This window comes from Psammomys obesus, unplaced genomic scaffold (genome assembly GCF_907164565.1).
Source record: "Psammomys obesus unplaced genomic scaffold, mPsaObe1.curated_primary_1811, whole genome shotgun sequence".
Classification (NCBI taxonomy): Eukaryota; Metazoa; Chordata; class Mammalia; order Rodentia; family Muridae; genus Psammomys; species Psammomys obesus.
Window position 1 is genome coordinate 11,059,377 of NW_026596152.1, and position 14,573 is coordinate 11,073,949.

The following is a 14,573-nucleotide window of genomic DNA, read 5'->3' on the forward strand; positions in this document are numbered from 1 at the left end:
CTGCAAACACTTTTCCTATCAGAGACATCGTGTTAGAAAAACAGTATCTTTATTTACTTGAGCCAGAAACAACTGCCACACACATTCAGATGTGCTACAAGACTAAGAAGTGTATAATACAATGTTTGAGGCTAGAAGTAAACAGGCCAGAATGGCATGGAATGAGGGAAATTGTAGCATACATTTCAACACGTATTACATGAAGCCATGGAGATTCCCTTCTGCTGAGTATCATCAAGGAATATATTTCATATGATATACTCATATCCATGAACCATATATACATGAGTGTATTAGCCAACATACTGTAGGCTGCTCAGCTCTATCACTGTATGTGCCATTGGCCTCTCCCAAACTCTACGTAAGTGTTACAAAGGTCCCCAGACGAAGACTGATGCCCACTGATTGGCAGTATTACAATATTCTTCTCCTGGCATGCAGATTTTGACAAATGACGGGAATGTGAGCTTTAACATCTCTCTCAAATATTAACATACAGCTTCTATAGTGATGATTTTCCTTGACCAAGGATTTTTGAAACCTAGCCGGCAATTCTGTGGAAAGGTTTCACATATACAGGAGATGTTCACTCAATGATCTGTTTAATGGACAATACCTACCAGAAACACATTTGGTCTTTATGGGAATTTTATCAGGATTTCTTCTTTCCCACAAAGCATCATGAGGATGAAGGATGGCAAGCAGGATCTCTCTCCTGACGGTTTCTAAAAAGACAGTCTCTTTGTCTCAACCACCTTTTAAAGTAAACTGCGGGTCTGCACTATTACAAACAGATCCTGCAGACCTCTCTTTCATAACACTAGCGAGATGGCAGAAATATGTTAAGAGGACCACAGCTCCCTGGACAAAGCACATCCTAAGCCACAGTGCCCTTCTCTGCATAGCTCCCAAACATGCTAGAGGCTATCTGCTCTCAGGCCAACTATGGACGGGCACCCAGGTAGAGTTTGCTGTAAGATCTGGGGATAGTGGGATATAAACCAATACACAACACACATCTGTATTCCACTAAAGAGCTTAGCACAGGGCTCACTAACAGAAATGGACTGCAGACACAGGCTGATGAGTGCAGGAAGGAAAGTACATCTTGGAGAGCACTTGGCACTCCGTTTCTTGGACTTCGGGCCTCTGTGGGAAGAATCTGTGCCGAGCAACTTCTTACACAGAAACATTTCCCACAGAAACATTTTCCCACCTGTTTTCAGTCTTCCCTGTGCTAATTCAAATGTTTCCTGAGGTCTGACTTACAGTATGTGGTTCTTTCAGATACACAGTGATTACATCTGTACGAGTGAAGGTCTGATATCCAGTAAGTTTCCCACATAACATTATTCATGTGCTTTGAGCAGTTACTGATGTTCAGTCTGCCGACTGGAAAAGGCAGTGTAGATTACTCTCAGGGTTCCTCAGTGGTGCAAGTTCTTTAATGCAAAGAGACTAGACACCTTTTAAAGGGTTCTCCGCTGACATTATACTCACCTATGTGCTTAGGGCTACTCACCTATGTGACTTCTTTCATGTACAGCGACAGATGGCTTATGGTGGACATACTTCCTACTGTATTTACAGTCATAGGGTTTCTCAGTTTTGAGTTTTCAGGTGAACACGGAGGTTTGTCTTGAGTAAGTGTTTTCTGCACATAAACAACATTCATGGAGATGTCCCCATTGTGCCTTCTTTGGTATGCAGTAAGGAATGACCTATGGCTAAAGGATTTTCTACATTCAGAGGGTTTCTCATAGGGTGTGAATTACCTAGTGACCGCTGAGATATGACATCTGGAGAAAGGTTTTTGTACATACACTATACCAGGTTGTATGTGTTTTGCCGAACAATGAGTTATTTTTACATTTATATGCTCTTAAGTTTCTCACATTTGTGAGCTGTCTGATGTACCTTTGGCTGTCACCTGTGTGAATTCTCTGACATGGACCAGCTTGAATCTGCCCACCTTACACTGACGGTTTCTCACCCCTGAAGGCCCTAATAAACATGGGCAGATGGTTAGTGGTAGAGTTGTTCCATGTCCTCCCCAGGATTTCCCACCATGTGTTCTCTGAGGCACACAGGTGTGAATTCTACTTTAAAGGCTCATCTACACACATTTCACTGATAGTGTTTTTCACCCGAGTGAGTTCTCTGATGTCTAGTGAGATGGAACTTCAAGCTAAATGATTTTCTACACTGTTTACATTCATAGGGCTTCTCACTTGTATGAATTTTCTTATGTGTGTAGAGGCTTGGACTCTGCTTATAACTTTTGCCACATACGATACACTCATAAGGTTTCTCACTTGTGTGAGTTCTCTTATGTGCATGAAGGTGGGAATTTTGCTTAAAGGATTTTCCACATACATCACATGCATAGGGTTTCTCTCCAGAATGAGTTCTCTGATGGACAGTGAGATATGACTTGAGAATAAAAGATTTCCTACATTCTTTACATTCATAGGGTTTCTCACCTGTGTGAATTCTTATGTGTGTGTAGAGGCTGGTCCTCTGCTTGAAACTTTTCCCACATGTATCACATGAAAAGGGTTTCTCACCTGTGTGAATTCTTTGATGCACAACAAGAAACGACTTCAGCCTGAAAGATTTGCCACATTCTTTACAGTCATACGGCTTCTCACCTGTGTGAGTTCTCTGATGCGCATTTAGGTGAGCTCTTTTGTAAAAGGCTTTTCCACAGACATGGCACACGTAGCGCTTTTCCTGTGTGTGAGCCTGCCGAGGCACAGTGAGTTTTGACTGCTCACAGTCTTTACACTCATAGGTCTTCTCCGTTGTGTGATCTCTGGACTGCGAGTGGACATCTGGCGAATGGTTAAAGGATTTCCCGCATGTGTTACATGCACGCACTCTCTCATATCTGTGAGGCGGCTCAGGCTGGTGGAGGGCTGACTTGCTAATTGTCTTTGTAGACATATTGCACTCATGGGATCTCTCCCCCCTGCGAGGGTTCTGCTGAACACTGCAGTTGAATTTTAAGCACACAGTTTTCCCATACACATTCCTTCCATCCCCTATGATTCTCTGCTGAACGCTTTTTTCTGATTTCTGACAAATGTATTTCTCTTCGTCATTACATAATGATGAAAGCTCTTCTCCCATACCCAAGCTCTGATGTTTTGGAAGCTTTGATCGTATATTGAGCATCGGCTCACAATTATTACCTTTATAATACTTCTTTTCTTTGTGTGTTTTTAAATGCTGTGTGAGATGAAAATTTTTATAGAACAATTTCCCACACACTTTGCATCCAAAAGTCTGCTCCCGTACCTGAGTGCCCCCTTGGGAAGGAAGAGCTAACTTTTCTATTCCTTTCCCGTAGTCCCTCAGCTTCCTGGGGGGAGCCCTCCTAGGGAATGTGCTCTGTAACCACACTGTCTCCATGTGGAAAGCTTCCCTGGGCCCACAGTACTGAAAGTGATGTTCTTCACACTCAGTGTTCCCATACAGACTAAGAGGCTCAGGAAGTCTCGAGGACACCCTGGTTACATGGGGAAGGTCAAGTTCCTCTCCAGCCTGCACCTCTCTGGGCCCACTAGGGAGGAGCACATCACTCCACATATTAAGTGCCCCAGGTCTCATTCCAGAAGTCATGCCATTCTTTACAGCCAGACTTAAAGCACGGTGTGAGCTAGTAAATGTTTCTCCTGCTTTAGACCTCTCCTTAGCTGATGTGCTGCTCTTGGCAATTACCAGATCGCATCCACATATCTTTTGCTTGTCCTGGCTGATCTCATTCCAGGCATTCACATTCTGCGTATCTAGAAGGAAATAAAGAAATGGAAGGTTTTCTGGTTAGCACCCATACAGATCAAGTGTTTTACACTTGTCTGTTACCTAAGAATTTCTGGATGAAATGACATAGATACCTCCAGTGTTTTTCAGATACTGATGATCTTGCTCCATATACAGTAGTATGGATTCTTGAATTAACTATAACACATAGGAAGGCTGCAAACATTTGGTTCTTTAAAAACCAGAGTGTACCCTCAACATTGAAAATGTGAGATTTCTGCATAGGTCTGACATTAATGACTGGCATTTTCCTACCTGTGTGAACACATACAGGCTGATTCAGAAAATCATGCTTTTCCATGCTTTTACCTGTGCTTGGGAATTCTGACTATGTTAACATTTCAAAACAAACGGAGCTTCTGTACAAATTCATTGTATGTGCTGAGCTAGAGTGATTTCTACAAAGAGAAAAGTAGAAGGCTAATTACATAGTACAATCCTAAGTACACAAAATACAAGCCTAGAAAAATGCAATCTGTGGTTCGTTTGACCTTCAAGTCCCAAGGGTCCTTGCTGTCACACCAAGCTCTAAATGCACCCCATCCTTGGGGTGTGCTAAGTGGCCCCCAGTTCACAAATTCTCTGTCTGCATGTATATGATTTCATTTTCTCATATTCTAATCAATCCTTTAGTATTAGTTTCAAATTAGTATCAAAACTGGATTTTCCATAAAATAATAAGCACTCTTGAGAGTTCGTGTCCATCTACACACTGAATACTAGGTTTGGAAATCAGTGCTCCAAAATTAAATTAAATCAAATCAGAAGAAGGCAATAATCTTAAAATTGAATGTTCTTCAGATCTTAACTATTTTTTTTTTTTTCCTTCTTTCATTCAGGGAAGATTTTGGGGAGGGCTGATGATTCTTTAGTGACAAAATTTCTGTTTCTCAACACAATAGAGCTCTTTAGTTTGTTGATAATTTTCTTGATTCACCAGTTTGGTCCAGAATATCAAACAAGTAGACAAGAGGGAACAAATAATAAGCAATAAACACATGAATAAATATTCAAAATAAGCTATAAAAACAAAGAAAGAAGAACAAGAGCTTAAATAAAATGACTGCACCAACAAATGTGTAAGAACAACCACAGCCTGCATAGAATTTGTTTAGGCTAAGATAACATATTGCCAAAGTTAGAAGGGGGGAAGGAAGTTACATGTGAAGGTTTGCCCTCAATTTGCTAAGCCCAAGATAATACATGTCAAAAACAGCCAAAGATGGCAATCTTGGTTAACTTGGCTCTATCTGGAATCAACTAAAACTCAAGCAGCTGTACATGTCTGTGAGGGATTTTCATGACTGGATCATTTGAGGTGGGAAGGCCCACACTAAATTTTAGCCAAACTGTCTGGTGGCCTAAATGAAAGGTCATGGTAAAAGGAGGCTTTTGCTTTTTGCTGCTTGCCCTCACTCTCACTGGCAAGTATAGCTATCCTGCTGCTGAGGCGTTATTTCACTGGTTTAAGAACCTACTTTAGGATTCCAATGAAGACTGAAGACAGCAGCTTTCTTAGATCCTTCAGATTCCAGCACATTGGTACTGCTGAACAGCTCAAACTGACTGATTAGCACCACAATCTTGGCCTTTCTGTTGGGACAGCCTTTGATGGACTACCTGGGTCACAGCCTGTAATCCATTCCCATAAATCCCGTGCGTGCGCATGTGCCTGTGTTCTATCAGTTTTTTCCTTTAGGAAGCCCTGACTAATACGAGTGGTATGCATGCATTTATTTGAAAGAGCTTTCCTTGCAGACTGTACGCACTTCCTGCTGGATGAGCAAGAACACTTATACTCAAGTTTGGGACATGAGAAAATAGAAAAAAGAGCTCAACACAGCCACCATTTGATGAGCTTCCTCAACCTGGCCTCCTTGTCCAGGGTGCATTCACTGACCTGGGAAGCTCTGGTTTGAGGCATCTTCTTCCTTCCATGGCTCAGCTTCCTGCTCCAACTTCAGGATCAACTCAGGTTTGAGATCACACTGATCTATTAATAGGAAATATTATACAAGTTTTGGCTAACTACCAAGTTAGGTACATTAAATAATAACAATGCACCGGGTTGGAGAGATGGTTTGGAGGTTAAGAACACTGGTCACTCTTGCCGATGACTTAGGTTTAATTTCCAGCACACAAATGGAGGTTTCCAACTGTTTCCAGCCTTAGTTCCAGGGGATCCAATGCTGTCTTTTGGCCTCCAAAGGCAGATCCCAGAAGACTGCTGGCCAACAGCCAGGTTAGAAAGGCAAGCTTCTGGTTCCATGAGTCTCCCTCAAAGACAGAAGGGGCAGTCTCCTGTGGCCTCCTCACATGCAAACAGTCAGGTAAGCCTCACAAACAGATGTACATGGACCACACGCAACAAAACATACACCAGCCACCCGAACCCCATGGTCAGACATGAAACAAAACAAAACAAAAACACTGAAAGTAAAAACAGACCTGAATGATGAACTGTTAAAAACAATCAAAACCAAACAAAAAAACTTAAAGGTGCAATGCAACAAAACACCAACAACACCTACACCACTATTAAGCCATGTGGTAAGATGTGCTAAGAGCAGCGAAAGGGAAGCAGTAAGTTCCTACAAAAAACAAGTAAATGAACGAGAAACAGAGAAGGGATAAAACACCAGAGCAAGATTAGAACAAGAAGTAACATCAGTGAGAGCACAAAGGTAAAAACTGGCTCAATCAAGCACCAAACCAAAAGAGAAGTAACAGGAAGAGGTTTCTGTGTGTCTGTGTTCGTTCTGTCTTAATTATTTTGAGACAGATGTAGCTTTGGCTGGCTTAAACTCACCATGTAGAAAACCAGCCTGGCCTCAAACTCACATAACTCTCCTTGCCTCTGCCTCCCAAGTGCCAGAATCAAAGGTATGGACGACCATGCCCTCTATATAGGAAGAGTTTTTAAAAGGATAAATACAAAAGTTTAGTATTTTGTTTTTAGTTTCCATTGTTCAACCTGACAGTGCTGATGCTCTGCCTGTCCTCTGCTGCTTCTCACTGTGCTGAGAGCTCGGGCTCCTCCTCTGCAGTGAGGCAGAAGAGAGCCGAGTTCTAGAAAGGAGCTGCTCATTGAGCCTAATATTTTAAGACAGGTCACTGTCACAGATATGAACAACTACAATGAGCCAATTAACATACAAGTAGGGGCTGGATGTGGTGGCGCACACCTTTAATCCCAGCACTGGGGAGGCAGAGGCAGGTGGATCTCTGTGAGTCAAGACCAGCCTGGTCTACAGAGTGAGTTCCAGGACTATGTAGAGACCCTACCTCAACACCCACATATTCGCGACGGATGGACAGACACACACACACACACACACACACACACACACACACACACACACACACACATGAAATATGGGCCTGGACAAATGGCTCAGTGATTAAGAAAACTTGCTGCTCTTGCAGAGGACCTATATTGGGTCCCAGCAGTATGATGGCTAACGACCGTCTGTAATGCCAGTCCCGGAGGCTCCGTTGCCCTCCTTCTGATCTCCTTGGGCACTGCATGTACATGGCGCACACATACATGGAGGCAGGCACCCACACATATACAAAAATAAAATCTTAAGAAAATATAAACAGAGGGAAGATTAAGCTCAGTGCTGGGTGCTTACTTGGACTACACAAGATCCAATCTGGTTACTAGCACAGAAAAACAATCCTTGGGAGTGTTCCTGTCTTTACCAAAAAGGACTAAGCTCCTACAGGGACTACTGTGGCCCTCTACTCACTCAAGGACGCCAGGCTGCTGTAGGTCTCCAGCATCACATCCCTGTAGAGCTTCCTCTGAGCAGCATCCAGGTCCTGCCACTCTTCCCTGGAGAAGTCCACAGACACATCCTCAAATGACACCAGCCCCTGTAGTGAAACAACTCTGCTCAGCCTTGGGTCAGAGACAGGAAGACAGCAGGTCACGTCTCTCCACAAGCATCGTTTACACAAGATGTACATGTAAGCTTTCTTATCAGGGAAGAAAAACCATCCGCAAAATGCCTTATAAACATACTAATTTAGTAATGATGATATACAAAGGCAGAAAACAAATAAGCAATTGATAATCATTTCGTTTTCCACTCAAATACATCTCTGACTCCAACAACTACAATAACAAGGGGTCAATGTTGCCCATAGATTATTTATAAAGAAGTATAGTCATATATGCCCATCGAAAATTTAGAAGAACTGCTAGATCAACTGAAACAAATATCTCTAGCATCCTATATAGACAAGCAGAGCCAGTGAAAATTGGTTAGCTCAACACCTTGACATTTTGAAAGTTCATCTCGTGAAAGAAGAAACAGGAGGGTCCTAAGGTGAAGCCAGAGGGGAAGAATCACTTCGTAATTCCCAGACGGGAAATACACTAGCACACTAAAAATACAGACTGGAAGCCATGCAATATGGTAAGCTCCACAGAGCCTACTTTCAGAAGGCTGAGGCAGGGGCCAATAGCTGGTGGCCAATCAGTGATACATAGGCAGATGAAAGAGGTTAAGATAGGAGCTGGGAACTCATCACAGAAGGAAACACAAAGAAAAACAGAAAATAAAGAGTAGGAACTTCAGGAATTTTTGTGGTCTCTGATAAAAACACCAGTTTGTTTCCAAGCTATCGACGTAAGCAATTACATAGGAACTGATGCTTTGACTAGGTGACAGGAAAGAAGGCAGACAATTTGTGGGGAGAAAAAAATAGATCTTTTTACCCATGAGAATCTGCTTTCTGATTTCTTTTGGGACACTTGCAAAATTAAGGTGGTATGTACAGAACCAGGGCAGAACACATGCCTCCATTCCCACCTTACTTCAACTGAGTCACGACTAACTGGCACTGCTTAAGGCAACACTTGCACGGATCTGCCATCTCTGATTACATTTTGAAGTTGGTACCTACTGCCTGGTTCAGACAAAAAGCAGCATTTGAGAGCTGTGAAGAAGAAAGAGAGGGAAAGGACTGCTATTCTCTGAGTACAAAACATCAGTGAGGCAGGCTTTCATTCATCACCAGCAAACTTCCTGAGGAACACAATGAGAAGTTCCTACAGGAGAGACCTGAGCTTGGAAGATCACAGCCCAGCTACAGAAGCACAGCCTCATCTGGGAAGGTGTCCAATCTTTAGGGTTATGGCTATTCACCACACTTGCCTAAGACTTCAAGACTATAGGAAGATGATGCCTCTCAAGGTTCGTCCCTTCAGCTTAATGCCATCTGTTATACTATGTGCAGGGTAGGTTAAAGTTTGTCTCTGAGTGCCAGATATCTGCAACAAGGGTAGTCATAGTGAGCGTTTTTTTTTTGTTTTTGTTTTTGTTTTTGTTTTGTTTTGAGACAGGTTTTCTCTTTGTAGCTCTGACTGTCCTGGAACTCAGTTTGTAGACTAGGCTGGCCTTGAACTCAGAGATTTGCCTGCTTCTGCCTCCGAGTGTAGGATTAAAGGTGTGTGCCACCACACCCAGCTTATCATAGTGGATGTTCAATGAATTCCTGGCATCATTTTGGGACACAAGATTATAAGCATAAAGTGCTAAAGAGATGGTACTTTGGATGTGCTGGCATAGGTGTGTGGAAGAGGAGTCCAGGACATGTTGGACACAGTACCTAACACAACACCTGCAGAAGCGATATGCCACCTCCGATGACCTTTTGAAGCTGGCACGTGGTCTGCTGCTCTCCTCATTGACCAGCAAACTCCAGAAAGGCCACTCTGTTATGCTGTTGTAGCCACAGATGCAATAGGCACCTTGCTTATGTACCGTCACTAAACTTGGAGTTGCTGCTCATCAAAACATAACCTCTATTACAGCTTCTGACCTCTGAGGAAATAGACAACTGCATCCGCTAGGGAAGGTCCAGGTCTGAGCAGGAGGCAGGAGACATGGGAGAAGACACCCACACATCCACACTAAACTGAATGTACGGCTTACATTGACTGGATACAAACAAGAGTTCTGGGTACAAACTGTTCTGCTTTTAATTTTCAGTGAGGAAATACCTTTCTAAAAAGACTTAGAGTCAATAAACATACAAGTATAATACAAGCTGAGAAATCTTAATTCATATATCAAAATAGGTCCCCAGACAAAGAAACAGCATCACAAAAAGACTAAGTCACTTCTAAAAATGTTTAGTTCTTAATTATATACCTAAGAAAAATTACAAAAAATATTAGCATCCAAAATATCTGCTTTATACACATGAACACAGAAAAAAAAAACAAAAACAAAAAAACATTCCTGGAAAGGGATCTACCACAGTTACCACCCTCAGCCATAAACAAACTTGATATAAAATAGAAATAACTGACATAACTACAGTCTTCATTTCTATAACTGGTTGTATGTATATATATGTGTGTGTGTGTGTGTATTAGTTGTCTATCTAATTCTAGTACTAACTCTGTATTTCCCCAGCAGCAGACCATGCTTCTTTACTAGAACTGATCCACATAGTCATACATGAGTATCTGGCATTTTTACAGTCCTGCCTGACGGTTGTTTTGGCCACTAGAGGGCAGTTATGAGATGCCGCTAGGGCTCTCCTGTAACACGCACTCTCCTTCCATGGTCTGAATACGGAATGTTCCCTACAGGCTCATTGCTTTGAGCATGTGATCCACATGTGTGTGCTACTTTGAAGGCTGTGGAAGGTTTATGTGGCAGGGTCTGGCTGGTGGAGGTAGACTAGAAAGGGGGTGTCTCTAGAGGTTATGCTGCTCTCTCAGGTTCCAGATCTGCAATAGTGTGAACAGCTGCTCCTCTTGACCTTCCACCTCCACTGATGGAGCCACTCCAACCTGCCATCACTGCCGCGATGGACCAATACAATGAACCAAAACAAATCTTTCCTCCCCTGTGTGGTTTCTTTCGGGTACTTGGTCACAGCAATACAAAAGCAAATAACACCCTTTCTTCCCTCCACTGTAGACTACTCTGATTTTCCCTGGGTAATCTAGATTGCTCAGCAAAGTCAGCACTGTGGTTCTTCTCCACCTATGGCCTTGGAGTCTAAGAAGCACAGTGCTCAGGATAAAATCAGTCCCTCCAGCTGAATAGAAACATTGCCCTTCTCAATATAAGGCAGCAAGGCCAGTGGAGCATATGGTCAGGGGGACGGGAAACAAACAACAGTCCTCGCAGCTGGGCATGGTGGTGCATGCCTTTACACCCACTATGTGGAAAACAGAGGCAGGTGGTCTGAGAGTTCAAGACCAGCATGGTTTACAGAGCAAGTTCACGGCCAAACAAGGTTACATGGTGAAACCATGCCTTTAAAAAGTTCCTAATACTAGTACTTTACTTGTAAAGCCCTCTGCTGAGACCACTTCTAGTGAGGTTTGACCAGATACACAAACACCTTTATCTCTTTCTACCATTCAGCTAGCACATCAACATTCCTGTTCCCAAGTGTTTGGCCTCCATTTCTGAATCCAGTGTTCCTTCTAAGGTACTGACCGTGAACCGGAACCACTGGAGGGAACAGTCTCTGGTGCTTTCCACAGCTTTACCTGCTGACTCCTACATTCTGGCTCCTCTCTATGGGACACATCATGCAACCCAATGAACCTGACCCATTGTACTTATAACCTCTGTAGAAAATCCTGTCCCAATCCTGAAGAGACTGAAATCTAGTTGGTCTGTTTCCTGTGTTTATAAAATTATGCCAAGACATTTTTGAGCAAGGAATAGATTTTGGATAATCTACAAACTGGATGGAAGTACTTATGTGAAATATATAAGCATGATACGCACAGTATTCAGCTCTGTGCTTCTGTTTTCACTTACGCTCTGTGTGCCTTTTTCAAGACTCTTTCTGAGATGGTCTCCCACTAACTCTTTCACCACTGAAGAAACAGACCCTCTGGTCTGGCAGAGACGGACAGTTCCACTGTGAGCAAGAAAGTGTATTTGTCTTTAAGCAACCACAATTCCTCACCATTGACAGCATCACATGCAGCCATTGGCGCAAGAATGAATAACAAACAGAACGAGTAGGAACTGCAGCTCATAACATTAGGCCTTAGGAAGAAAAGGAGGGGAAGGCAAGAGAAAGGAATAAAAAGAGGGGTAAAGAGAAACAAATTCCGTCCTGCCAGTATACTCATCAAGGCCACAAGGGAGAGTAGTACCATTACCACATACAAGGAAAAACCGAAAGATGTGGTTTCTTTTGAAAGGGGGCCTCCTGGGTACCTTCGCCTATCAGCACAGGAGTCAAACTTATGATCTGAAAGCCGAGCGAGCAGTCCACGCTACTGAGAAATAGTTACCACCAAAGGGTTGGATCACAGAAGTCTTCTAAGGTGGAATGAGTGGAGGGCTGAGCAGAACAAAATAAAGGAGAAAAAGAACTCAGAAAAATAAGGTAAGAAAGCAGCAGCAACTTTTAGGACAGAAACTGAAATGAAGAACTTCCAGAGGAAGGTGATGAGCAGAACTTTGCAGCATGGCAGGAGATTTAAGTATGGCAGTTGGCAGAGAACAGTGTTTTCATTTGACTGTGATGAAACGTTGAGAATCTGAACCAAGAGTACTGCATAGGGAAAAAATGCAAACAGTAAAGACAAATTATTACTAGAAACATGTTTGGACATTGTCATGATCTACATATACACACAAGCAGGGAAAAATGCAGGGAGAGAAACGAAGGACCTGCAGGACATTGTCTTCATACAGTGCAGGCCTCATGTGACATACTGGGGTCTTCTAAAAGTTGTCTGGAACTATACAGCGTTAGCCAGCAAAGAAAACCCCTGTGAACCGATCTGGGTTCAAACATTGGTAACTGAGACTACTGGACGCTGTACTCATCTCCAGGCTGGGAATGAAGCTCTGTCCACATCATGCAGGTACAGGAGGCCTCAAGGCATGACAAGTTGGCACCTCCTCTTTCTGAGTCAATCCAAACCCTACAACAAACAGACGTCTGTTCCATCATTTCAGGAAAAACAGAGACCAGTCTGCATGTGACTTAATCATTTCCCAAAAGACCTTATCCCACGGCTCTGTCAACATGGCCAATGCTACCATCTGCCGACCTCTATCTCACGTTAACTTTACTCTTCCATTTCAATTTTCAAAAGTCCTAAGATACAACACAAAACAAGGCGAGCCACAAATACACAACTTACCTCAGATGCGTCCATTGCCCTGACTCTTTCAGACAGGAGAGGACTGCGCAATCACAGCTGGAAGAGAAGGTCAACAGAAATTAACTCACTAGAATGCGCCTTGCTTTCAGATTCCAATGCACAAAGACAGCTGCTGAGGGAGAAAGCCACAACAAAAATCGTCCCTGCGTGGAAACAGTGTGTCACACTTGAAAACTGCCACAATATTGTTCAAGGGGCACCAAGCATTTTGTTAAATGACAGCGGTCCACCATTCGGTGATGCACAGGTTAAGGGAACTATTTGCCGTTTGCCTAGTAAACTATTATTCTGAAGAAATAATGTGATGTTTTAAGGATGGGCGTTTAATAAACACGATAAGGTCACAGAAATTATATTGTAGAGAGATACTTAGGCAACATTACTTAGTTTCCTGTCAGTTCAGTACAGTTCAATACAGATACACCACATGGAACTGGATGTCTACAGGCGCATCTCTTGTTTTGCATATTTAATTTTCATAGAAAGCATATCCTCATCCAATTTAGATGGTTTCCTCCCAAAACTACTATGGCAAAGTGGAACACTGAGTGTATTTACTGCGGGACAGTAGGAATGAGGTTTCACAATGGCTGGTCTCCCTGCAACCAGGCCTTTGTCTAGCTCCCTCCCACAAATTCCCTCCCTCTGGCCAGTGTAGCTACAATAAATGTGACCTGCAGAGATTTTAGCCTGAGTTTTTCCAGGGAAACTGGCTGAGATGGCAACTTTGTGTTCCCACACCCTGCTTCTACGGCATTTTTAAAAAGAACATTCTTTAAGACACGCGAAGCAAAACACAGGCTCCAGGAAGCCACAGTTCTGAGTGTGGACCCAAAGGAGCTGAAACCACAATAAGGCAGCTGCGCTCCTCCGTGAACTACCGCTGTGTCATAGCTTTTCCCTCCAGACACAACAGGTCTCTACTGCCACCCTAGAATAGATGCCCTGGGAGACGAAGCGAGAACGCAGTGATGGCTCTGTCTGGGGGAACTCTGGTCTGGATGGCTAATACTCAGAGGCCCCGCACTAGGGTTCCACCTACAGCTCCCTTCTCAACGTCCTTCCCACCAGGGTCCTAACTGGTCAAGCGACTGGACTCCTCAATGCCTTCCTCTCCGGTGAAGCCCTCACAAAACATCACAGTGACAATGTGCAAAGTCCTTTGGACCTGCAGCGTGGGGACCCACACTGGGTCACCTGGCGGAGGGAGAGCTAAGCTCAGGCGCCGCAGAACAAGGATTCAGAAATTAGGGCCCTGGGTCTGGGCACAGCTTCCGGCACGGAGACAGGTGAGATCAGCGCAGCGCAGATTCCCAGCCCAGCGCCGTCTGCACCCGGAACAGTCGAAGGGATGAGGACCGACCCCAGGCAGCTCCCGCCGGTTCCGCAGAGGCTGCACTCACCTCGTTGCCGGACGTCAGCCCTGGTGTGGCTTTCACCGAGAAAGAGCGTAGGACCCAACAACCAAGGCCGGACCTCGGCGGAAACCGGAAGCAACATGGCGGAGCCGGAGACAAATCGGGAGAACACGCCCCGCCGCGGAGAGTGGGTCTGATTGGGCAGATCCCGAGACACTACC

At 43.8% G+C, this 14,573-nt stretch overlaps 1 protein-coding gene across 2 annotated transcripts; it reads right to left on the reverse strand.

Moving 5' to 3' along the window:
- Positions 1–27: 27 nt before the first annotated feature.
- LOC129666719 (zinc finger protein ZFP2-like) lies at positions 28–14,492 on the reverse strand. 2 transcript variants are annotated; one of them, XM_055593950.1, is made up of 6 exons: positions 14,398–14,492; positions 12,974–13,030; positions 7,578–7,704; positions 5,726–5,818; positions 2,652–3,791; positions 28–1,727 (listed from the first exon to the last, which is right to left on the reverse strand). In XM_055593950.1, exons 2-6 carry the CDS (start codon positions 12,986–12,988, stop codon positions 1,672–1,674), a joined length of 1,431 nt encoding a protein of 476 aa, XP_055449925.1. In that variant the 5' UTR covers positions 12,989–13,030; positions 14,398–14,492; the 3' UTR covers positions 28–1,671. The 2 variants fall into 2 exon arrangements, with proteins under 2 accessions (XP_055449925.1, XP_055449924.1); XM_055593949.1 differs by having other exon boundaries at positions 28–3,791.
- Between the last annotated feature and the right edge of the window lie 81 nt (positions 14,493–14,573).